At 38.6% G+C, this 24,700-nt stretch overlaps 5 protein-coding genes across 5 annotated transcripts; 2 read left to right on the forward strand and 3 right to left on the reverse strand.

The window, feature by feature from the left end:
* Positions 1–993: 993 nt before the first annotated feature.
* Positions 994–6,169, reverse strand: LOC119999945 (aspartic proteinase-like). The gene is made up of 14 exons (XM_038847778.1): positions 6,020–6,169; positions 5,056–5,423; positions 4,875–4,935; positions 4,319–4,413; positions 4,119–4,231; positions 3,851–4,019; positions 3,708–3,747; positions 3,538–3,602; positions 2,836–2,949; positions 2,595–2,659; positions 2,276–2,432; positions 2,032–2,151; positions 1,783–1,871; positions 994–1,308 (listed from the first exon to the last, which is right to left on the reverse strand). The coding sequence occupies exons 1-14, from the start codon at positions 6,093–6,095 to the stop codon at positions 1,224–1,226; spliced, it is 1,617 nt and encodes a 538-aa protein (XP_038703706.1). The 5' UTR covers positions 6,096–6,169; the 3' UTR covers positions 994–1,223.
* A 396-nt stretch (positions 6,170–6,565) lies between these two features.
* LOC119999944 (probable WRKY transcription factor 31) lies at positions 6,566–8,894 on the reverse strand. The gene is made up of 5 exons (XM_038847777.1): positions 8,489–8,894; positions 8,325–8,423; positions 7,755–8,240; positions 7,561–7,674; positions 6,566–7,474 (listed from the first exon to the last, which is right to left on the reverse strand). The coding sequence occupies exons 1-5, from the start codon at positions 8,816–8,818 to the stop codon at positions 6,824–6,826; spliced, it is 1,680 nt and encodes a 559-aa protein (XP_038703705.1). The 5' UTR covers positions 8,819–8,894; the 3' UTR covers positions 6,566–6,823.
* A 6,385-nt stretch (positions 8,895–15,279) lies between these two features.
* On the reverse strand, positions 15,280–17,755 carry LOC119999695 (protein usf). The gene is made up of 5 exons (XM_038847404.1): positions 17,584–17,755; positions 17,356–17,498; positions 17,127–17,256; positions 16,305–16,496; positions 15,280–15,724 (listed from the first exon to the last, which is right to left on the reverse strand). Exons 1-5 carry the CDS (start codon positions 17,638–17,640, stop codon positions 15,515–15,517), a joined length of 732 nt encoding a protein of 243 aa, XP_038703332.1. The 5' UTR covers positions 17,641–17,755; the 3' UTR covers positions 15,280–15,514.
* A 279-nt stretch (positions 17,756–18,034) lies between these two features.
* LOC120000094 (putative pentatricopeptide repeat-containing protein At1g10330) lies at positions 18,035–19,890 on the forward strand. Its single transcript, XM_038847966.1, has one exon. The coding sequence runs from the start codon at positions 18,035–18,037 to the stop codon at positions 19,463–19,465; it is 1,431 nt and encodes a 476-aa protein (XP_038703894.1). The 3' UTR covers positions 19,466–19,890.
* Positions 19,891–21,099: 1,209 nt separating this feature from the next.
* Positions 21,100–24,651, forward strand: LOC119999856 (cellulose synthase-like protein H1). Its single transcript, XM_038847626.1, has 9 exons — positions 21,100–21,503; positions 21,605–21,929; positions 22,028–22,153; positions 22,223–22,336; positions 22,434–22,646; positions 22,778–22,913; positions 22,997–23,175; positions 23,308–23,658; positions 23,891–24,651. Exons 1-9 carry the CDS (start codon positions 21,247–21,249, stop codon positions 24,422–24,424), a joined length of 2,235 nt encoding a protein of 744 aa, XP_038703554.1. The 5' UTR covers positions 21,100–21,246; the 3' UTR covers positions 24,425–24,651.
* Positions 24,652–24,700: the final 49 nt, after the last annotated feature.

Below are 24,700 nucleotides of genomic sequence, written 5' to 3' on the forward strand. Positions count from 1 at the left end.
CTTGCCATAATTGACGATAATCTAATTAGTTATCTCTTCGGACTTAAAATGTAATAAATCTAGTCCGAGGTTCGAGTTCGAATCTAAATTAATATTACTATTTTCAAGTGGCTTGCGTTAGATCTCAACCTAGCTAACATGTTGGGTTGGTTTGGATGTGCCTAGCTCAGTCTAAGTTTGAGCTTAGTGGCTGTTCATGCCTACTAGTTGTTCTCCGTTAAAAACAGAAAAAAAAAATCACGTAAAGTAGTTGCCTATATGAGTGTACGTGTAGATGTGTTTATTGTGGACGGCGAATCGTTTACGGTTTTGGAGTGGTGTGAAGACTTGATTGCAAAGCATAAATGGGGTGGGCAGGCTAGGGTTACAGTCATGACCACCACCTTTTTATTTTTATTTTTATGGACCTGCTTTTCTTGTTGGTGTGCAATAACTGTTGGTGAGTGGGTTAGCCGGCATTTTAAAAAGAGTAAAACTTACGTGTTTGCTTTTGACGGTTCCGTTATTGAATTGGAGCTTCAAGCTTCCTTCGCCGAGTGGCTATTGTTGGTTGTAACTACAAACTTTCCTTAAATAGTTATCCAGTCACCATCTGTCACTCTACTATTGAAACACGTGTACCAAAACATTACTCAAAACTCTGATTATTATCACTCCAATGTTTGGTGCTTCTAGAACGTAACCTTTTTCATTTCTACAACCCAATCAAATCATTTTTTATCAAAAAACGTCGAGAGAAGATATTTATGGTATGCTTGGTTTTACAAACATCTAATGTCATCTTCAAGTAATCTAATATACCTGATTCGGACATATAGCTTTTTACTAATTTATTACAACACGAAGCATGGACAACACTGAGTATCGTACAAGCTACCAAAAGGTCCAAAACAATCCACGGACCTTCCGTCTCACGCCTGCCGACTCTTTTTTCAGAAGGTCAAGCCCCCAAGTCTCGAGTCATCACCATGTTCGTCAGTTCGTGTCACCCTAATAGTCATAGTGACGTCTCTCATTATATATATATATAAGTTGAAAATCAAGTCTGATACAACACACTTATGAGGCCAGAGATAAGTCAGATAAATATGTACAAATACAAAGCTTTATCTATCATGCTTCACATGGTTTAGTAGTGTTTTTAATTATAACATGTATATCAGTGTGTGTATATATATACATACGAAATGACATGGAAGTGGAAGAGGGTATAGAGGAAGTTATTAAGCTGCTTCCGCAAATCCAACTTGCAAGTTACCATAGTCGAACACAGTGTGGTAGCGGCCCATGAAAACATCTCCCAAAATCCTGCATGGCAAAACACAACCTCAGTAATTTGAAGAACTCATGATTTCATTTTCAAAATATTCTGGGAATCGCTTTTCAATATAGCAACAAATAAGTGTCTTGATACAGACAAAGATGTCAGAGTGACTATTAATGACAGATGCAAGTACTGAAATCATCTGGTTTTACAGATCAGAAAACATGTTTATTCAAGAAAACGCTAGAATGCTATTTAATTAAATGCTTTGGTTGGATCATTTTGAAACCGTATCCCTAAATCTAATTCTTCAAAACCATCTTATGGTGAAAGACACCAAAGATCTTGTGCTATTACTGCAGGAAGCCGTTGAAGGGGGTGCTTTTTAAGTTTTACTTAATTCTAATCACTTAAAAGATTGTTTCAATTGACGATGGTTAATATTGAAGACCAAAAGACTTAACAATTAATAAGATAAAGACGAATTATGCAATGAGCAAACGCTGGAGGAAGAATACCAGAGAGGACCGCGAGGTGGGGCGATATCTAAAGCAGTGAACCCACTGATGCACTGGGCAACAACTCCCTCCCCAACTTTAAGAACGTACTGATTTTCATCCAAAAGAATGAAGAAAAAACATTAGTATGGCTTGAAACGTACTCCAGACATCCAACACAAGGAAAAAACGAGAGTAAATGAGATAGAGAAATCAAGTAAAAACACAAATATCATATTCTGTTCTTCGCAGTAGGTTATCTGAAAATACCTCTTCCGGGGCAAGGTCGAACACTTTACCACCAATTGTGAATGATACATTAGGCATGGAAGATAGGTTAGTGCATTCAACTACTGACTCTCCATTGGGACTGGGAATTCGATCACAGAGCTGCAAACATATTTGAGGGCAAGAGTTCCCCTCAATGTCATTCCTATATATATATATATATATATATATATATATATATATATATGATTCGCAAGGCTAAATTTGGAAAAGAAGGCGACAAAACCTGATTCACATAATTCAAGATCTGTTCTTCTGTTTGATTTCTCCTAAGCCGATTTTGAATCCATACCACGGCCATTTCACAAGCATAGCACATACCATCATGCAGACCATCGGATGACTTGTCTAGGTTCTTATCCACCATGCTCTCAATGCCCATGCTGTGGGAAAGGTTATATTCATTCATTAGGCTAATAGCCATACCTTGGTCATTCATTAGGCTAATAGACATACCTTGGTATCTAACATAAAACCACAACACCACTGATAATAGTTCTACGAACTACCCATCATAGTTGAAAAAAAGAAAAGTTGAATCTCACCTGACACCCCGAGTCCCATCAAAAGTGCAGAAACCAATCTGAGAGCAAATTTTTTGTGGTTGTGCCTTTTAAAGACCAAATGCAAAAACATAAATCAGTTTATTGTTATGATGTTAATGATTGAGTCTGGGAAGAAGTAAAAGATGACCAGTAGCATCAAATTTAAACAGCAAGTAAAACCTCAGGAAGAGCAGAAGTATGCGTAATATTAGAGAGAGAAGTTGCTAACATATTATTTTACCTCAGCTATCAGCATTTCCAGTATTGTTTTTCCATATTGCTCAACCACTGCTTTGCATTCTTGGCTTACAACACCAGAGGCTCCAATGGCATGATTAATTTGAGTAATGATAGTCTGACAAGAAGTATTAAAAAATGTTGATACCAACAATGATTGCATGACAATAATATGTATATAATGTCATAAGCATTGTGAAGCATATAAAAATCCAGCCAACTGACTATTAAACACCTTGATTTTCCCTTTTTTCCCCTTTCTTTATTTGTTTTTCCATAAAGAGGATATTCAATAAAAAAAAGGCACATCAATCAGATAAATGCAATGCAGTGATTTCAGAATCCAATACAATTTGCAAGTGAAATTCTACTAGTACCAATTTTAAATGGTGCACAAGGGAAGCACATAAAATAAAATAAAAAACCATCTGGAAATTAATGTCAGGTCCATCAAAAAATTACCATTTCATGATTATCAAATTCATGGATTTTCAACTTGGAAACCAAGGACGGTGACAAAATGTTGAGGAACTTATTTCAACAATTCTCTCCATTCCAGACAAAGCCAGTAAAAAAAAAAAGGAATACACCAAAAATATTTCCTATCACGAGGATAAAGCCAAAAAAAAAAAGGAACCCCCTTACCAGCGGAAAAGTTGGAATGTGCAAATAGAATTACGGAAAAAAACCTACCAAAAACACATACCGTTGGACCCGCCAACAAAGAGGTTCCAGAATCAGCAATTGCAGAACACCCATCAGCACAAAATCCTGAAATATGGTGCATTTAACTATCAAGTAAAATGGGCTTAAACATCTAAAAGCATACATCATGCTCATATAGCAAGGATCCTAGATCAAATATTATACAGTTACCAGTTGTTTCCCCATCAATTAGAACATCACCCATATCGAACTGCAAAATGAAACAACAGATAGTCAAATCATTGCAGAAAGGAGAAGATGATTATATCATAAAAAATAGGGGCTAACAAGAAGAACAAATTTGAAATGCTAACCTGCCAATAGCCTTTCTGAGTTACGGGTACATACGTATGATCACCCTTGTAATGCTTCTCATCAACCCCTCCAAACACTATTTCTCCTCCTTCATGTCCTTTGACATTGCGATTTAACCAAAAGGAGAACACAGGATCTTTTACGAGACCCTGATTTACCATGTTGTACCTAAGACCACATACATGGTGGTAAAATTACAAGCCTCAATAAACATATCAAAATTGAAAAGCAGACAATTTATAAAAGAATTCTGATGCAGTGACTAACCAGACAGGAATGGCATTTCCAACAGAAATCTCTTGAAATCCAAGTCCAAGAATACCATCAAACTTGGCTGCCAAGAATGTGATGCCAGGCTCTCTCGTGGCTTCAATGAACTCCTACTTGCAAGCAGTTTCACAGATATAAATAACAATATAAGGCTTAAGGATACCAAAGAGTAGATCGCATCAAAAATTCAAAATTACCTGATCTTTGACAACAAGATCACCGACTTTGATATGATCATTGCTAAAGAAACCTGAAATTGCCCCAGTTCCATAATGGATTTCAGCAGATTTCCCTGCAATGAACATGACACATAATTCAAAGAGTTGGACCCATGACCTCTAAGTTGCAGTAGAAAAAAAAAAAACTTTCACCTCGCCAAGGGGTTGCCCTAGGAGAAAGTACATAGTAAAACAGTTGATCAAACCCTTCGTGCATAAATCAAGCTACACCATGCAGCATACATATATCATGATATAGATTCAATCATATAAAATAAAAGTAGGATATGCACGAATAATTTCTTAATGTTGATATCAGAGTTTACAGAGATTTATGAAGTAATGGATATGCTTTCTATTACCAAAACCATCCATTAATTTTACCAACACTAAAAGGCTGGAAAACATCTCAAAATGCAAAGACAATCAGACAATAAATGTGTGTGTGTGTGTGTGTGTCTGTGTATGTGAGAGAGAGAGAGAGAGAGAGAGGAAGAGGCAAAAGTGTGAAACAAAGGCAGAATAAGAAAAATACCATTTGTTTTGTAGGAACTTGATTCAGCAGATCTATACTTCGAGTGCAAATAGCAGGCAATCTGCAGAGACATTTAGTCATTTTAATTATTTTGATTGTAAATAGCCAGTAGAAGTAAAAGTATAATGAACCAAGAGTTGTAAGGAAGACAAAACCATGGTAATAAGACCAGATAATTTACCGAGAAGTAACACTTTGATGAGGGAACCCAAAGATTGGAACTTCCAGTATCAAATATCACAGTAAACTTCTGAGCAGGGGTTCCAATACCAATCTCACCAAAATACTGAGCATCCAAGTAGTTCTTCAGTGCAACAATATCAGTGTTGGAATCTTCAAGATTCCCCTGGAAGCGATACTTTTTGATAGGAGTTCTAAATACTTCCCCATTTATGGAGTCAACCTGTCCTGTTGACTGGTAAATTTGATCCAGTTTCTTCTTCTTCAATTCAATTCTGATCAACCCATCATTGGGCACAGAAATAACTGCAGGAAACACAAGGAGAAGCGCCAACCAAAAGGATCTAAATAGGGTACCCATATTGACAACTGTGAAATTCAGAAAGGGGAAATCAGCATTAACAAAGTGACGATTATCAATTACAATGATCAAACGATATAAGACAACACTCGATTCAACAAAATGTTTGAAAATATAACATAGAGTAGTGGACTGTAAATTCATCAAAATAGGGCACCCAGTTGAGCTAAAATATTTGACTAATTAGCAAGGATTCTATCTCGGAAATTGAAACAACAGGATACATAATATTTGAGTCGGCAGCAAAGAAAACAACCAAAAAATTAGCAGAACATAACGGCAGTATGATATTTCAAGCAAAAATACCCAAATTGTCAGGAACTAACACAAAACCAAATTACAAAAGCTAGCGTTTCCTAGGTCAACATCATCGGAAAAAAAATAATAATAAAACGGACTTTCTTCCTCATATTCTTCCGCAAGTGATAGAACGAAGATTATAGAAGTACAGAGCCCTTGATCCACACTGCAATTTTAAACTATGCTACTGCAATATTCAATATCAAACTAAACCATCTACAATCGAAAGAAAATTATAAGCATAATCGGATGGTAGCAATAAATTTAACCACAAGCAATCACAAGAAAAGATAAACTCACATACCTGAGAATTTGATCGGTCCGGAGAAGAAAGAATAGATGAAGAATGAAGTGAAATATCTAGTGAGTGTGAAGTCCATTACACTGGTGCGCCAATTCGTTATCCGGACCAATCTAGCCAACGGTGCAGAATTACAATAATATAAGTGGACCCTACGTGGCCCGTGGGCCGATGCAAATAACTAGCTTTTCACTCATATAGTACCAAACGGTCTTTTCATAGCCTGCATAGACCCGGGCTTAACGACGGGATTTAGGCCCAATGTTACGCCCAGCAGGCCAGACAATAGGGTATCGAGTGGGCTAGAATGACCAGAAGAGACCAAATCGAATACGACAAGCAAAAGTCCTCTGTTTTCTTTATTGTGTCCAACAAATCCCTTATGATATGAAATGGGTCTGTTAACGTTGACGGGCATTTGATGCACGTATCTTTGAAAACACCAAGATGTTTATCCTTCTCTCTTCTCATTTTGTCTTTCTTTCTTCTTCGTGTTTACTCTAATTGTCTTCATCTTCAGGAAAAAAACAAAGAACGTAGACTATAACGTATAAAACAACCTTTGTTTGCTTTCCAAAGCTACACAGAAACACTGAATTGTGTTCTTTTTTTTTTCGTTTTCCTCTCTTTTTGACTTTATGTTGACACGTACAACTGGCAAGAAAAAAAATACCAAACCTATGCAGCTACGCTTTGTTAAACATCTCACTTTATCTCTTAATACATAATCCTATTTTGAATAAACAAGAAGAAACAAAAAATGGAAGAAACAAAAATACTAATCTTTAATTCTCCGGGAAGTTTGAATTATTGCTCTTTGTTGCTGTTGCTGGTAGTAATATTGCCATTGCTAGTGCCGGTGGTGGCAAGGCTGGTATTATTATTAGTAATGCCATTTGGGTGGGCACCACCAATTATTGAAGTGATCGCCGCGGCCAGAGCAGCCGTGAAGTTGGGATCTGCGGTGATGGCAGCGGTGGCCGCGCTCACTGTGTCAGCGAATGTGGCCTGGTGCATTGCTGGTGGTTGCAATTGTGCAGGGTGGTCCATATCTTGCGACATTTGTAGGCCAGAGAATTTGGATTGGTTATAAAGGGTCTGACCAAATATATGAGGCAGCAGTGCAGCAGGTGATCCATTTGGGAAGGGGAGAAAGAATTGGTTTTGTGGCTTTTGGAACTGTAAAGAGTTTGGTGTTTGTGTTAGGTCCAATGTAACAGTGGGAAATGGGGCTGAAGCTGATATTGTGGCCATGCTAGAAGAGCATGGAAGGAGAGTCCTGGTTAAGAAATTTGAGTTCATTAGTCCATCAGCGCTTGACATAGAACCCGATAGCAGCATCCGTGCCGCCGATGTAGTAGTTGATGACATTGCAATTGCCGCTGGTGGCAAAGGGTGGTTGTGATTGCCCTCATATGTAGTTATTAGTATTGTCCGATCCTCAGCACACCTTTGCACCTGTTTGATAAAATGTCAGCAAAAAATATCATTAGCCAACAAGAATTAATAATCAGAGACTAATTGAAAGGAGGCTCAAAACATACTTGTTTTCGAACTGGACAACCAGCGGCCATGGTACATCGATAGTAAGCTCGAGGGCATGGATTTCCTTTGGCCATCTTTTGGCCATACTTCCTCCATTGGCATCCATCAGTGATCTGTGAAATCAATTAAAAAACACGTCAAGCAAATTTAGGTTTTTCTGGCATAGACTCCAATCAAACATCAAATTGCATACCATAGTAGCCTCTGATCTTGCTCTGACCGACACGCGAGCCTTCCTCATGGTGGCCTCAGTTTGATCATCAGTTTTGGAAGAATTGAATTTTGGAACCTTATTAGACCCCGAACCATGATCTGGGCTATCCGCTCTTCCGCTAATTCTCTTCTCTTTCGACGCAACTTCTACGTTGTTGTCTCTCGGAGATCCAGACCGGTCCTGGCTCGATGAAGACAGCAAAGGCTCCTCGGTGTCCTTGGCCCGAGAAGCCAGTCCAAGATCCATGAACTTTCTAGGCACTTTATTTTCTTCAGCTTTCCCATCAATTACGCCATGCTTTAATTGTCCATTAATGTTATCAGGTTTCTGGTCCTGCTGCTGCTGCATAATTGTAACTAAATGCATCTGCAGGGCGTTGTAGTTACTCATCACCCGATTCAAAACGTCCCTTAAACGTTGATTCTCTGTGTTGATACGCTCAATCTCAGCTTGAAGAACAGCCATCTGAAATCAATGAATAGTCCAGTAAGAGAAAATAATTCAAAAACAACCAAACAGTAATCACCCCAATTTTGTTTCAATTCTTACCTCGCTCCTTACTCTCTTGTCTTCCATGTTCGATGAAATTCCATCATCCACCACAGACTGATCACTACTCGTATTCGTGGTAAGAAGATTCAATCCAGTCTGTATCACAGATAGAAAACAGATTAATCGAATAACGATAACAAACTTTGAAATACCTTACTCACGTTTACATTCAACTCTAATCCGGCAAGACTTTTGTCGTCCTCTTTCATATCGGTATCAACAGGATTGGGGTCCTGTTTTTTCTGGCGGAAGAAATCCATCTCGTCTATGACGGTCCTTTTATCATCAGAGTCGCAGTTGAGATTGAATGGGAATTGGATGGTGGTTGGAAGAGACCGATCAGGATCAGCGGCGGCATCCATGAGTCTGTACTCGAGGTGTTTGATGTTGTTGGCGTGAGTGCATTCGGAGGAATTGTGAACGATTGGGTTGAGTGGGAAGAAGTACCGAATTGGATCTGAATCAATGGAGAGTCCACCACCTTTGGCCATGAATCTTAAATCAAAGAGAGATATAGAGAGAGGGAGCGGAGCTAAGCGGTGCAGTGCAATGGACTCGGCAATAAAATAGGCATGGAGACTTTAAAAGAGAAGACCGATTACTAGTGTCACTGTTGGGATGAATCAAGTTTGTTTCGTGATGCTGACGTGTGATGATCATAGATGCCAAGTCTCCGAGTCTTGGAGGTATGTGTGGGGCCAGTTTAACAAGTGGGTTCTACCGTCTCCGTGAGACTAAAAGTGGGCCCCTGGAGTGAGTGAAAGTCGTTTGAGCTTTCTGCTTGTCAAAAGAGCGTGGGGGGTGTGAGATTGACGCGTTCCAAAAATTCACCACCCCGATTGGCTCGGCATGAAAAAGGGTTGCCTCAGTCAACGGTCCTGATGGGACCTTGGGCTCACTCTATTTATACTTCTCCATAGACTTAATGGTCCTGATGGAGCCCACTCTTGTGATTTTGACTTTTTGACACGTAGTATGAGTGGGATCGATCTGGAACGACTCCATCGCCTCGTGGTAGACCGAATAACTTGGGTTCAAAGCAATTTGTCTAGACTAGAGAGACCCTCCAAGTCTTGACTCGCTCATTTATTTTCATATTTTCCAATTTCTTTCTTTTTTCTTCTCTTTTATTTCTAGTCCTCAATCCATGATGTATTGCTGTCACGTTAAAAATCATATTATTTCAGTCATAAAATGTGGCCATCACCCATCATTTTGAATCACCATATCACACAAATACACATTATTAAAAAAAAATTGAATCAAATTTGGCCGAATGAGTTTTTCATAAAAATAAAAATAAAAAATTGCACCAAATCACCTCTTCACACGTGTGCACACGAGGTCACAGGTTCTATCACCCATTATGACGTGATTTGACTTTATTTCCGTACTAGGTTTTGATCCAATATCTAACTTGTCTATGTAATTTGTGGGTATTGCATGTGCCCTGTAAACTTATCATTGTGATAGAGTCCAATGAGAATGTGTTTTCGATGAATTCCCTCGTCACATAAAAAAAAAAAATTGACCCTCATCCGATCGGGTTAATGGTGAAGTAGTAGGTATCGATTAATGAGGATAGTTGGTTAGGTGGGCCGCATTGTTTGAAAAAAGTAGTAAAAGGAAGCCATATGAACGTGCATTTCTTCTTCTTATTCTTATAAATTGTCCCTAAGCTAGCTTTACTAGCTACTTGTATATATTCACGTTAATTACTTATATTCAATACAAGACCTATACGGCAATTCATGCACTCACATATAGTCACATTATCATTTTTTTTTATATTATTGTATTGTCATAATTTAAGTCAATAATGAACATATTGATTGATTTTGTTCGTAAAAATTCCCGTGACTTTACTTTAATTATCTCTAGTTTCTAAAAGACATAGTCTTGTGAGTGACTTTTTCTACATGCATGTTTAAAAGTGCATGAACACGAGAAATATTTTTTCCTTTTGCAGAGAAAAAAGGAAGCAAGAGGAGAGAAATGTGGTGGGTAATTGGGTGCTTTAATCAAATGATTTGGTTCAAATTTTAAACATAGCTAGTAGCTCTAGTAGGACCAAATTGAGCAAGGAAAAAGTGGGGGTGGCTGCATGCATGTAGTCCAAAATGAACAAACGGACAAATGGAATTGAAAAGATTAACAAAAAAAAGGTGTCAAGGAAGTGTGATAAGATATCACAAAAGGAAAAATTAAGGAATGAGTGACAATAGATAAAAAAAAACTTACAGTTTAATACATTAAGATCGGTTTTATAGGCCTAAGCAAGAATGTTAGGCCTGGATGAATAAATTTGTGAGGGTTTCGGTCCAGAGCGGACAATATCTTAATATGTTTAGACTTGTGGGCATTACGAGTCTATTCAGAATCCAACCCAATTTATCCGAAGACCAAAGGTTTTCATCAAAGTGAAAGGCTCAAACGTGAGTCAATGAATTTTGCTATCTCTAGTCACGGAACCCTAATTATTTGTTTTCATTCGTTAATTTTCCTCTAGGTTACGCGCTTCTTCTAAGTTCATTAAGAATTTATTAATAAAGTGCCATTTGGAGTCAATTAGAGGGGATAATTAGCTTTCTGCCATAGTCAACATGAAAGGCTCTCTCTCTCTCTCTCTCTCTCTCTCTCTCTCTCTCTCTCTCTCTCTCTCTCTCTCTCTCTCTCTCTCTCTCTCTCTCTCTCTCTCTCTCTCTCTCTCTCTCTCTCTCTCTCTCTCTCTCTCTCTCTCTCTCTCTCTCTCTCTCTCTCTCTCTCTCTCTCTCTCTCTCTCTCTCTCTCTCTCTCTCTCTCTCTCTCTCTCTCTCTCTCTCTCTCTCTCTCTCTCTCTCTCTCTCTCTCTCTCTCTCTCTCTCTCTCTCTCTCTCTCTCTCTCTCTCTCTCTCTCTCTCTCTCTCTCTCTCTCTCTCTCTCTCTCTCTCTCTCTCTCTCTCTCTCTCTCTCTCTCTCTCTCTCTCTCTCTCTCTCTCTCTCTCTCTCTCTCTCTCTCTCTCTCTCTCTCTCTCTCTCTCTCTCTCTCTCTCTCTCTCTCTCTCTCTCTCTCTCTCTCTCTCTCTCTCTCTCTCTCTCTCTCTCTCTCTCTCTCTCTCTCTCTCTCTCTCTCTCTCTCTCTCTCTCTCTCTCTCTCTCTCTCTCTCTCTCTCTCTCTCTCTCTCTCTCTCTCTCTCTCTCTCTCTCTCTCTCTCTCTCTCTCTCTCTCTCTCTCTCTCTCTCTCTCTCTCTCTCTCTCTCTCTCTCTCTCTCTCTCTCTCTCTCTCTCTCTCTCTCTCTCTCTCTCTCTCTCTCTCTCTCTCTCTCTCTCTCTCTCTCTCTCTCTCTCTCTCTCTCTCTCTCTCTCTCTCTCTCTCTCTCTCTCTCTCTCTCTCTCTCTCTCTCTCTCTCTCTCTCTCTCTCTCTCTCTCTCTCTCTCTCTCTCTCTCTCTCTCTCTCTCTCTCTCTCTCTCTCTCTCTCTCTCTCTCTCTCTCTCTCTCTCTCTCTCTCTCTCTCTCTCTCTCTCTCTCTCTCTCTCTCTCTCTCTCTCTCTCTCTCTCTCTCTCTCTCTCTCTCTCTCTCTCTCTCTCTCTCTCTCTCTCTCTCTCTCTCTCTCTCTCTCTCTCTCTCTCTCTCTCTCTCTCTCTCTCTCTCTCTCTCTCTCTCTCTCTCTCTCTCTCTCTCTCTCTCTCTCTCTCTCTCTCTCTCTCTCTCTCTCTCTCTGCAAGTAGGCAAACTGGAAAAGTGACACGCACACATTTATTATGTTTTTTAAGCATGTATAATATTATCTTTTTTGTAATTGTGAGTTACTTTTCCATCCAAAATTAGTCTTCCAACCAAAAAATCGTTGCTTCAGATAGTGAAATTGTATATTTGCACTGAATTTTGGCTCAAAACTTAATCGATTCATGTGATTTATGGGATGTTACTTATTATTGCATATTGCCCATGAATTTACCATTGAGGTGAAATCCAATAGTCTTCTCTCTGACTCATTATACATACATATATATATATGTATATGTATATTAGTTACTTTAAATGAACTGGGATTATGATGACGTTATGGATATCAAAACTATACATACACAAACCTTAAACAAAACTGAGAAAGTTGACGATATGATTATTTATACATATTAAATGGAAAATTTTAATATATTTTAGGGTTAAAGATTGGAGGACCAAATAATTTGAAGTTAGAGATCGAAGTAAAATATTAAATTGAATTATTTCTGGAGACAAGATATTTTTTACACCCGATTTGATCTTCTTCTTCTTCATCGACCTTTGTTTAAGTGTGTGAGGTGAGGGACCACCCTGTGGATTGTATTCTTTAATTTTGTCATCGTTTTCAACACTCTTTTTTAATTTGAAGGCTCAGTAATAATAACCTATTCACTTTTATTTTATTTTCAAACTTCAAACGGGTTTCTCTCAACATTCAAACCAACTTTGATGACCAACTAATCAAGTAAATCTAAAAGAGAGAAAAAAAAATTAGAAAAAATAATGAAATTAAACCTGTTAAAAGAAATGGTGAATTTTTGTTTCACAGAATGATTGATATATATATATATATACGATTAACAAAAATAAAATATAAGTTGATGAAGAAATTAAGTGTGATTAAGCACGATTATATGTGTGTCATATATATATATATATATATTGAAACGAGAGAGAAGGATTCGAATCCTGATTATCAAAGTGATATACACTATTCTTACCACTTTAACTAGTGACTCATGTATATATATATAAATTATTAAATTGATAGTCACTGAATAATATGAGTATTAATGACATGAACGTTTTCAATTTCTTGTTAAAATACTAAACTGAAATATTAAATCCACAATCGACCAAGACTTGTAAATAATCTCACTGAATTCCAAGACGATTCGATTCTCAACCGACAAGGAAGACTAGTATAAAAAATAATATCACCAGTTCACCACTTCTACTTAATATTTGAGCAAATTAACCAACGACTTGAATACAAGGGAAAGGATGAGGAGGCTCGAACTCGAGATCTCTGTGAAATTGTCATCTGAATTATTCGTGATTCTCAGCAACCAAGCAACCAAGCAAACAACTTCTTATAAACATAATTTACATATATATGACCAAATAGTAACTATATATTTTTCAAAGCTGTGGTCCATTTGATCGATCTTGTGTAGGCATGGACCAAGCTGCATGCATTTATATGAAAATAATGTGCAGTCCAAGGTGTTAGTTATACACACAGTCTATTCCCCCAATAATTCTGAAATATTGGGTCTTCCGTAATAATTTTTTTTTGACTTCCCATCACTTCCAAACACTGCATTTTAAGAGAGGGAATAACCACCAATATTGACTTCATATGTATGAGGTTAATTTTAAGCACAAATTAACTGCCTGACTGACTGTTGAGTAGCTGAATTAATACCCTGTGTTGAATTTGCATGTTATAGCAATGTCAAAAAAAAAAGAAAAAAAAAAAGGTTAATGAATGAAGTCCAAAATTTCTATCTACTTAGGTGTGATGTCAGAAATTCAGAATTAGTTGAGGTTGTGGTAATTGGTATTGGGAGGGTGAACGTGTATGTATGTCTTATCCCAAATTGTCAAACCTAACCTGATCATGACCCAAACTCGCAATCAATCTTGGCACATTAACACTCCAGGAGTCTCCGGACAATTTAACTTCAAATTCTTAAATGAATCCGAACACAGCTCAGCTGGCAAAGTAGATACACCCACCCCTTCCTCACGGGCGGGCTCAAATTCCGTCCCACTACTCCGCTGAAAATTATCAATCCAAACACATTGAATATATTGTCTGCTCTAGGTCGTTGATCTGCATGGATTTATTCTTCATGAGACGTCACCGTTGATTCTAGGCCCCACAAAACACGTTTTTAATTTGAGAGGAGATGGGCTTATTCTATAAATTATTCTATAGAATTATGCTGGATCGATGTGGGATTCTTAGTCTATGCGCGTGTACCTTACTCATAAGAAGGGGAAAAAAAAGAAAAAACTCCAAATTCTTCGAACATGTAATACTTTCATAGGGAAGTTGATATCAATTCAAACTTTTTGTAGTCTTAAAGAGAGCTGTTTGTCAGCGTAAATGTGCAAGTATTAACATGTTGCATGTACTTGTCCATGCTGGGATGGGCAATCACAAGTGGCTCAGACTTTGTGGGCACGCTTTCTGCACCATTGAGTCGTTGATTTGGATGCATATTATACAGCTTCGACCATGACAATCCTCTCTAGAGGGTTCTAACCAATTAATAGGACAACAGACTGATGGGTAATAATAATAGCTTTAGCTTATGCCCACTCACATACTCAGCTATACAGTTTACCTGATGAAGTTGGAAGAGATGACCTTGATTTATTATCAAAAGACCAGCTTCATTTTTCCAAGTCTTTCTCCCATATTTCAACACTAGACATAATTAATCAGAGACATTATAAATCAAACTGATGGCCGACGACTCGGAAGAAAGCAGAGGAAGCAATAATGAATACTTGGAGTTTGAATTGACAAACAAAACCAGAAAACCTGCTGATCCAGACTAGATGAATTATGAGCATCTTATGATGAACCTCACTGATTAATTTTCTTCATCAAGCTAGCAATTTGACAATTCAAGGGCAATAATTTTTCATCATCAAGTCTCAATCCACAAATCTCTCATTTCAGTCAAGCTAGCACGACAAGAAAACAAATAACACATCACAGGTTAGCACTGGAAATCAAACAGCACATTTTGTGCACGCGCCGCAAGCACCCTTTCCATCATTTGTGTCAAAAATATTCAAATAAAAAGCACTAGTAAGCAAATGTGCAGTTATCAATAATTGTGACCACAATTGTGTACACAATATGTACTGAATGTAGGGTTCGCAAAAGAGAAACTTAGCAATCACCAGATAGAGAAAAAAGGACTCATCCACAGACTCCAATTTCAAGGGGAAAAAACATGCAAATATTCACAGGAAGCAAACATTATTCGCCAACCAAACCACACAAGCAGTTACATAAGGACTAGACTCATTAGAAATAGCATCAAGTGCAATCTAAAAAGTTGCATCCACACACTTTGTAATAAGATAATTGAAGGCAAATTTGCCAACAGTAACCGGTCAACACATATTTTGGCTAGAAGGCCTGAGAAGGGTTTATCAAACTAGGAAATACTTAAGCAGACAAATATTTGCTCATCCATGACTGGAAACGTGACCATGCTAGCTGTACAGCAGCTTCATCCTCATCAGGCATTCCCATGCCCTTCCTCCTATTCACACCTTCTGGAGATCTGTTCATGAAAGCATGTGCATTGCCTGGATATATGTGCACCTCATAAGGAATTCCTGATACTTTCAGCTTTTCCTCTAGAGCTTTAGCAGCCTATAAATCCAATATCAAAATGGATAGATGTTACTACTTGCTCAAACATCTGGCTAATAAAACACTTGAGCAGTAGCATATGCAATAGTATAAACAAGCAAGTTTTAAATTATCGCAAATTGACAATAATAGAAACATTAAGTCATCTCTACAAACTTCGAACCCCATTCTTTGCAGATTTTTGAGGTCCCTAACACCTCAAAACATGATCGTCATTATACCATCGTCTAGTTAATATACGTTTAAAGAGGCAACCTTAACAACAGTTTTACACGCCTGAAGCAAGAAACTGGCATCAGCTTTTGTTAAGCGACATGATTGGCATTCATTGTGTACCAAAGAAAGTGTAGATGTGGGATGGTGAGGTGAAAAGGTTGAACAACTAGAATTTGAGATAGAAACAAGTAGTAATCATACTCAATAAGTTGATGCATCTAAACATGCAAAAGTTAACATAAAGTACCTCAATACCAATTCAATGTCAGAATTGACAAGTCAGCCAAGGAGAAAGCAATTACAGAGAAGCAAAAGAAAACATTGTTGATGGCTTCCAATGAAGAGTCCAAAAGAAATGGTGTACCATAACATCTGAAAAGCCAACAAAGTTATCAAGCTCTCCAAAATGCGCCTGCACAGGGGCCCTGGCCTTGGCAGGGTCCGCCAATTCTGATGATGGAACCCCATAAAACGCAACAACAGCATCAACATCAGGCACCAAAACAGAACTAGCAATAGAGAGAGCACCCCCCATGCAAAATCCAGTTACACCGACCTATTGCCACGAAGCACAAAGTTTTTAACAAAATGCAAGATGGACTGATTGTATTATTTACAACTTCATTGATGTACATTTGGAAAATTAAAAAAAAAATAAAAAATCATGGCACGACTTGACAATAGACTGGCAATCCATCAATTATATAAATATTTTAAACGTGCAAACTGATTTGGATTGGTGAAAGCTTGTAACAAAATTTTTTGTCAACTCATGAAGTGGACAAGAGTACAAGACACGAGATGACCTAGATGTTACTGTGCAATTTTTACTTGGATCAAGGTTTCGGTCTTATACAGATTTAAATTTGTTTTAAATAAGTTTTCATGCCATACCTACTTCTACTCTGATAATTGTCTCAGAATACAAACCAGTAAACTATCCTATCTATACTTAAATTATGAAGAACTAGCATGTTGAATGACAAACTAGCACTTAAACAAAAATCTCAACCATTGAAATTAATCTAAGGCACCAGAATATTGAATCAATACTCTAAAAACTAAACAATCAAATCAACCAAACAATCACATTTAAGCAAGCATGTGATGATCAATGATTTGATTTCTTAGAAATCAGTCTTAGTCACATGATAGGAAACCACATCAATTTAGATAAACGAAATACCTTCTTTGAACCATTCTCCTTGAGCCACTTCACAGAAGCACTGATATCCTTGACAGCACCTTGCCAATCAAGACCTTCCATCAGATGTTGCGCTTCCGCCACATCCAAACCAACCTTCCCTCGGTACAGACTGAGCGAAATAGCACACAAAAGCAAAGATCGTGTAAATAAAGTAAAATAATAAAATCACTCTTCAAAATATTCAAAAAAGAAAGAAATTGATACTTACTCCGGAATAAGAGTTTTGAAACCAGGCTCCAGCTGAGAGATTTTGATCGCATGGTTCTTGATTTCGAAGTCCACACCCCACCACTCTTGGATCACCACAATTCCGGGAGCATCGTCTTTGCCAACGACATAGGCGTCGAATTTCTGTTCAATTGCGAAATAAATAGTGTGAAATCTCAATCAAAATGTACAACGAATTAATACGGAGAAATTAAGAGAAACTCGTCACCGTATCCTCTCGCTGAATCTGGATTTTCTTGAAAGGAGAGGAGGCGGAGTCAGCCATTGAACGGACTGAGAAGCGGGAGCCGAAGGCGGAGGGAGAGAACTTCCGAGCAAGAGGGAATGAAGTGTGCTTGTGAAGAGGTCCGGTGAAGATTCTCGAACCCGATGATACAAGAGTTGCTAGCATGTCTGTTGGAGAAAACCACACTTCACTGAGAGGGTTTATAGCAAATAAAAAATGTTGCCAGACAAGAAAAATCTTTTTGAAACGGCGCTGTCTCAACGTGCGCTCATTATAAGGAAGGAATATCCTTTGCTATGATGGTGTCTGGCCTTTTTACCTGGGAAGAGAGAAGAAAGGGCTAGTAATCATTCATTCATTTGATCTAATGCACTTATGCACAGACTAAAAGAGGGCTTCAAACTAATTGAAGAAACGACCAATCTCAAAGCCCATGACTTTGCAGTACTCATCTGAGTATCTTCTCCAACTTCTCCAACGTTTCCTCAAACACCAAAACCAAGTCAAGCAAATACACTGCCTCCTAATCACTGACTCTCACCTCCTCAACAATGGAAGCAGCCCATCAAATCCAAAATGGATAAGCACCCTCTTTTACAACACTTTGATAAGAGCCCATTTTGGCTTTGGACAAGCCCACGAGACCCTTCACTTCTTCAATAGCATGCTCAATCACAATGTCCCGCCCAATGGTCACACCTTCCCCTGCCTACTCAGAGCCGCGTCATTCTCACCTTCCTTGGCCTCCCTCGTTGGATCATCTCTCCACACCCAAATCATCAGACGGGGTGTATCATGTGACCCTTTTATACAAACTTCATTGCTCTGTCTTTATTCTGATATTGGTGATATGATCAATGCACGCAAAGTGTTCGACGAAATTGCTTTCCCGTGCGTTGTTGAATTTAACGCAATGCTTGATGCTCTTGGAAAGAATGGGGATATGGGTTCTGCTGTTTTTCTATTTGAGACCATGAGGAAGAGAGATGTGGTTTCTTGGACGAGTGTTATAAATGGGTTTGCGAGGAATGGGCATTTTGGTGAGGCAATTCGGTTTTTTAAGAAGATGATATGGCATGAGGATGAAAACGATTGTTTAACCAAACCAAATGAAGCTACATATGTTAGTGTACTATCTTCCTGTGCTAAATTAGACAATGCAGGAGCTTCTTATTTTGGAAAGGAAATGCATGGATATATCATCAGGAATGAGGTTGCTTTGACTGTTTTCATGGGGACGGCATTGATAGATTTATATGGCAAGTCCGGTCTTTTAGAAACCGCCATCAAAGTTTTCGAGCAGATGGATGTCAAAGAGGTTTACACTTGGAATGCAATAATTTCTTCGCTAGCTTGCAACAGCCGAGAGAACCAAGCTTTGGAGATGTTTGAGAGAATGAAGAGTAATGGGCTCCACCCAAATGAGGTTACTTTTGTTGGTGTTCTTACTGCCTGTGCTCGTGCTAAATTGGTAGAGTTAGGCTTGGACTTGTTCCAATCAATGTCCCGTGAATTTGAAGTTGTTCCAGTAATGGAGCACTATGGGTGTGTGGTGGATCTTTTGGGCAGGGCAGGGCTACTGAGGGAGGCAAGCGAGTTTATAAGTAGATTGCCTTTTGAACCTGATGCTTCAGTTTGGGGAGCTCTATTGGGCGCTTGTAAGATTCATGGAGCCGTCGCACTTGGAAATGATGTAGGGACAAGGGTGCTGGAGCTGCAGCACCTGCAGTGTGGACAGTATGTGGCATTATCACACATTAATGCTGGAGCGGAGAGATGGATTCATGCTGCAGATTTAAGGCAGGCAATGGTGAAGTCTGGAATCAAAAAGATTCCTGCGTACAGTTCAATCAATTCTTTGTAACTACATGGGTTTGCACCTGTTCCGTGGGATGGTAGATTGCTTGATACTCATCAATTTTGTTCTTAGAGTTCTCATGATACAAAAATGGAAATTATGGATGGATGGATGGGGGATGACTAACATAGCATGTGCTGACTGACATGTACAGTTCCAATGGGGCACAGTCTTCCAATCAATCACCTGGTTAACAAAATATATCAATAGCTGACGAACTGACTAAGAACTTTAAAAAAAACAAAACAAACGAACAAACCTCCCTGACGGTTGCTTTAGTCCAGAATATCTTCTTCTCTTTGCCTTTGCCTTTGCCTTTGCTTGGACACAAGCAAGGATCCTATGTATCCTATCTTTTCTGTCTTCTATTTTTGGATGAAGCAAGATGTTGAAAGAGATATGTTAGCAGGAAGTGATTGTATGTGTGGGTGGTCGGGCTGTGCAAGTCAAATCTGCTATATTTCATCCCCTTGCATAAAGTTTTTTCTCGTATGAAATTGCCTAGTAGCAGTCATCACACCTCTCATGTCATGTTTCACTTGCCTCCAAAGAATAAATTCAAGTGTCGTAGGACCATTTCCAAGCTTTTAAGCAAAATTAATAGACAACAAATAAAGATTGTGACTTGTCTTGACTTTCCTTTCATACTGGTGGCTGTGATTAGTATAGTTTGGAAGTGGTCCTAAATCTACACTGTAAGAAAAGAAACAAGATCAGTTGAGTGCTGTGTGTAGAATGAAAGCTGCTTATCCCAGTGAACTTCGAAAAGACAACAAAATTTGGCTCATCTCTAGAATCAGTAAACTTCGAAAACACAACAAATATTTGGCTGATCTCTAGAATCAGTTTCTTTTTATTGTGAGTTCGATAGCTTATTCTAGAACCACAATGCTTCTTTTATATGATTTTTGTTGAAATTCGTAATCCAAACACATTGAATATATTGTTTGCTCTGGTCACGGGCCTGCACGGATTTGATATTCATGGGCCGTCGTTATTGGTTCTTAGACCCAAAAAACACGTCCACAATGTGAGAGGTAATTGAATTTGCTTATAAACCACTTGGATGGGTTATGCCACATCGATGTAGAATTTTTAGTCTTGACAATTTATAGCACAGGAGTTTGGCCATCATTTTCTTCATGGACATACATTGAATTTTTAATATACAGCCCCGACCCAAAAGTTCGGCCCAGAAGCCAAGAGATTTGAACTTGGTCGCCAACCATATCATACATGTTTAGGGAAATAAACATGTGTAATATGAGTATAGTAGATTGCATCTGTGCATTCAATTATCATATTCATTCATTCAATACCAGATGTGGCTCTTATGCTATGAAAGGTAAATGCATGAGCTGTATCCAGTGATAATAATGGAGCTTGCTCTTTTGTAAGCCTGAAAAAAACCAAACAACAGTACTACCATCGCAATGAGCAGGCCTCCACATTTATGTTTGTGGACGTAACACTAGTTGGTTCATAAACGTATCTTGTCCATTCCATAAAGGTTAACAGATGTTATAAAGCTGAGATTGGGTTTCCCTCATTTTCTTATTTAGTTTTCGAATCTCTAGTGTCACTATACATGATCTGTAGGAATACGTACACAGTGGATATGCTTATGTTTTTGAAGAGTAATTCTATGCCACAACAATTGCTGCAAGAGTGCAAGTACATGTCCAACAATATCTCTATAAATGATCATGAAACCACCCATAGAAAGAGAAAGTTCGAGCTAATCTAGCAGAAGGACTTCTAACAACACCACTCTCCTTCTGCATTGAATGGCTCTCTCAAACTCTCCTCCTCTGTATGAGAAAATCCCTCTCAGGAACACTTTTCAAAGAGCCTTGGAGGTCACAATCCTTTGTCTTCTCCTTTCACTCCTTGTTTATCGTCTTCTCACTTTCAGCAAGCATGGATTTGCTTGGTTTCTTGCTTTGGGATGTGAATCATGGTTCTCCTTCATCTGGTTTCTCTGGTTGAACTCCAAATGGAGTCCAGTGGTATACAAAACATACCCCAAATACCTTCTTCAGGGGTAAGAAACATGTCACCATATTGTTTACTACAACGTTATTTTTACACACATAGATGTTAAAGCCATGACTGATTCATTGTCCATGATTTTCTTCTTGACAGGGTACAAGATCTACCTCCTGTGGATATGTTTGTTACAACTGCAGATCCAGTGCTCGAACCGCCGTTACTCACTATAAACACCGTAATTTCTTTGTTGGCAGTTGATTATCCAGCTCACAAGCTAGCTTGCTACGTATCTGATGATGGTTGCTCTCCTCTTACTTATTACTCTCTCATTGAAGCATCCAAGTTTGCTAAGATTTGGATTCCATTCTGTAAGAAATATAGTGTCCAAGTTCGAGCTCCCTTTAGATACTTCTTAACTGATGAGTCCCAGTCTCTTGATTGTCCGCTTGAATTCCAACTAGAATGGAAAACAATGAAGGTAAAGTAATGACAAAACAGGGAGAAGACATGGTGATGATTTTAGGTATGCTTGCAGGTACTTTTAGAAGATTTAATTGTTTGTATTCATCATTACAGGATGAGTACGAGCTGCTAAGCCGAAAAATCAATGATGCTGGTCGGAAATCTGTCCCATGTGATCTAACAGGGGAATTCGCTGTTTTCTCCGATACAGAACGTAACAATCATCCAACAATAATCAAGGTATCTTGATGAGGTTTTGTATAATTAAACATGAAAAAGATTACTTTATCATTAACCAAAACTTTGTAGGTGATATGGGAGAACAAAGGTCTTTCAGATGGGTTACCACACTTGATTTATATTTCAAGACAAAAGCTGCGGAAACATCCACACCGTTACAAAGCAGGAGCCATGAATGTACTAGTAAGTGCCTCTTCATGCCAATCAAGTTTCAATGGTAGTAGTATTTGTGTAACTAATAAACTGAATATTTATTTCCCTTTGTTTGATGATCAAACAGACTAGAGTCTCTGGTTTGATGACAAATGCTCCATTCATACTGAACGTGGACTGTGATATGTATGCCAACAATCCACAAATCATTCATCATGCCATGTGTCTTCTACTGGGTTCTGCAAATGAAAGAGATTGCGGATTTGTACAGTATCCTCAAATGTTCTATGATGGAATAAAGGATGATCCATTTGGAAATCAATTAGAAGTTTTGCAGGAAGTATGCTATTTTTTTTTTCACTTAGACAAGCAATAAGTTTTGAGCTAATAGGTTAACCTATTAGGTTGAGATGGTAAGCATATTGTAGGTGCCAGAATTACTGACTAAAACAACATTATTTTCTGTTCAAGTCTTTTGGGCCTGGAATAGGGGGAATGCAAGGACCTGTCTACGGTGGAACGAACTGCTTCCATAGACGAAAAATTATATATGGTCGATCACCGAATGATGCAAAGAGTGAAAGAAAAACTTTTCCATCAGTTAAAGGTACGCTAACAAAGATCTAAGTAAATTTCTGTTGCAATAAGCAGATATTTTGTTCTGTCTTTCTGAATATTGAAACTTTGCAGGAGAGCTAGATGTGGATGAATTACATAAAATATTCGGAAACTCAAAGGAGCTTGTCAAATCAGCAGCTATTGCATTAAGTAGTGAGACAGGCAACCCAAGCAATCTGTCGAATGCTCTCGAGGCAGCACACCAAGTTGCAAATTGTGACTATGAGTATGGAACCGATTGGGGTAGTAAGGTTGGGAGGAAGCTGATATGCTGATTAAAAAAAATTATTGATTGATTCGATCGTATTAACACTAGAATGTAAAGTTAGAAGAACTATGTACATTTGACTCGTTCGCACCATTAATGGCTACACTGTTTGTAGGTTGGTTGTCTCTATGGATCCACAGCAGAAGACATCCTCACTGGACTAGTGATTCACACCAGAGGCTGGAAATCAGTGTATTGCAAGCCAAACCCTCCGGCATTCTTAGGCTGTGCACCATCAGGTGGACCTAGTTCAATGATGCAAATGAAGAGGTGGGCAACAGGTTTGCTTGAAGTTCTTCTACACAAAAATTGTCCAATTTTTGGCACCCTCTATGGAAAGCTTCAGCTCAGGCAATGCTTGGCCTACATGTTGATACTTGTGTGGGGATTTCGCTCCATTTTCGAGGTCTGCTATGCAGCTCTGCCCGCATATTGCATCATCACAGACTCTAGTTTCCTGCCCAAGGTGAGTTGAGGAGAAATTACATTATTCGTACAATAATTCACTAATCTTGGATTCTCTAATCTCGAAGTACCGATTCGTGAATATATGGAGAAGACTACAATTTCAGAAACAACATGTTTTATTTTAAGTCTGCTCATTATTTTTATTGCTGGATGGCTACACAACTATTCTATACACCAACTCTTGTAAACAGCCTAATTCTAAATTAACATTCACAAATTTGTCAATGCAGGTTCAGGAACGAGCCATAATCATTCCTGTTGCCCTTTTTGTGATTTACAACATATACACCCTATCAGAATACCTTCGAATCGGCTTGTCGATCCGTTCATGGTGGAACAACCAGAGAATGGCGAAAATAAATTCGACAAGTGCATGGCTGCTTGGGTTTTTAAGTGTCATTCTAAAGATCATTGGATTATCTGAGACAGTCTTTGAAATTACACAGAAAGACCAATCTTTTGATGGTGATGATGCTAATGCCGGACGATTCACCTTCAATGCATCCCCAGCTTTTGTACCAGGGACAACCCTTGTGCTGCTGCAATTGATGGCAATGGGTTTGGGTTTGTTTGGGGTGCAGCCACCAGAGCGTCATGGTGAGCAGGGTTCAGGGACAGGAGAGTTTGTTTGTAGTTTGCTTGTGATGGCCTACTTTTGGCCATTTTTTAAGGGACTGTTTGGGAAAGGAAAATATGGGATTCCCTCATCAATCTTAGTCAAGTCCTCTGCTTTGACATTATTGTTTGTGCTCTTCAGCAGATGAACGTCAGTTGGTTCAATAATTGTACTTTGAAGTATCAAATTAGATCACGATCTCTTCTGAATGGAGACAGGAGAGGAAGGGAAGAATGGGCTGGTTGCATTTGTTTTGGGCCTATTGGGCTCGTATGTATGTGTTATTGGTATTTTGCTGGTGTGGATTAAGGCTCATTTGGCTTCCATAGGCAATTCAAGAATGAATGCTAAAGAAGGAAATTCCCCCTCATCAAAATTTAACTTTTATTAATTTATGGCTGACGGTTGTTCGACCTTTTTCTGA

This window comes from Tripterygium wilfordii, chromosome 6 (genome assembly GCF_013401445.1).
Source record: "Tripterygium wilfordii isolate XIE 37 chromosome 6, ASM1340144v1, whole genome shotgun sequence".
Classification (NCBI taxonomy): Eukaryota; Viridiplantae; Streptophyta; class Magnoliopsida; order Celastrales; family Celastraceae; genus Tripterygium; species Tripterygium wilfordii.

Excerpts from the sequence above, each read along its gene's own strand:
- LOC120000094 (XM_038847966.1), top strand. The coding sequence starts at position 18,035 with ATGACTTTGCAGTACTCATCTGAGTATCTTCTCCAACTTCTCCAACGT.
- LOC119999856 (XM_038847626.1), top strand. The coding sequence starts at position 21,247 with ATGGCTCTCTCAAACTCTCCTCCTCTGTATGAGAAAATCCCTCTCAGG. Across the intron at positions 21,504-21,604 it reads CCCAAATACCTTCTTCAGGG|GGTACAAGATCTACCTCCTG; the intron begins GTAAGAAACATG and ends TCTTCTTGACAG. Across the intron at positions 21,930-22,027 it reads TAGAATGGAAAACAATGAAG|GATGAGTACGAGCTGCTAAG; the intron begins GTAAAGTAATGA and ends TCATCATTACAG.
- LOC119999944 (XM_038847777.1), bottom strand. The coding sequence starts at position 8,818 with ATGGCCAAAGGTGGTGGACTCTCCATTGATTCAGATCCAATTCGGTAC. Across the intron at positions 8,241-8,324 it reads ACAAGAGAGTAAGGAGCGAG|ATGGCTGTTCTTCAAGCTGA; the intron begins GTAAGAATTGAA and ends CATTGATTTCAG. Across the intron at positions 7,475-7,560 it reads GTTGTCCAGTTCGAAAACAA|GTGCAAAGGTGTGCTGAGGA; the intron begins GTATGTTTTGAG and ends TTTATCAAACAG.
- LOC119999945 (XM_038847778.1), bottom strand. The coding sequence starts at position 6,095 with ATGGACTTCACACTCACTAGATATTTCACTTCATTCTTCATCTATTCT. Across the intron at positions 5,424-6,019 it reads CGGACCGATCAAATTCTCAG|TTGTCAATATGGGTACCCTA; the intron begins GTATGTGAGTTT and ends TGAATTTCACAG. Across the intron at positions 4,936-5,055 it reads CATCAAAGTGTTACTTCTCG|ATTGCCTGCTATTTGCACTC; the intron begins GTAAATTATCTG and ends ATGTCTCTGCAG.
- LOC119999695 (XM_038847404.1), bottom strand. The coding sequence starts at position 17,640 with ATGGCTGACTCCGCCTCCTCTCCTTTCAAGAAAATCCAGATTCAGCGA. Across the intron at positions 17,499-17,583 it reads AGATTCAGCGAGAGGATACG|AAATTCGACGCCTATGTCGT; the intron begins GTGACGAGTTTC and ends GCAATTGAACAG. Across the intron at positions 17,257-17,355 it reads TTCAAAACTCTTATTCCGGA|TCTGTACCGAGGGAAGGTTG; the intron begins GTAAGTATCAAT and ends TATTTCGCTCAG.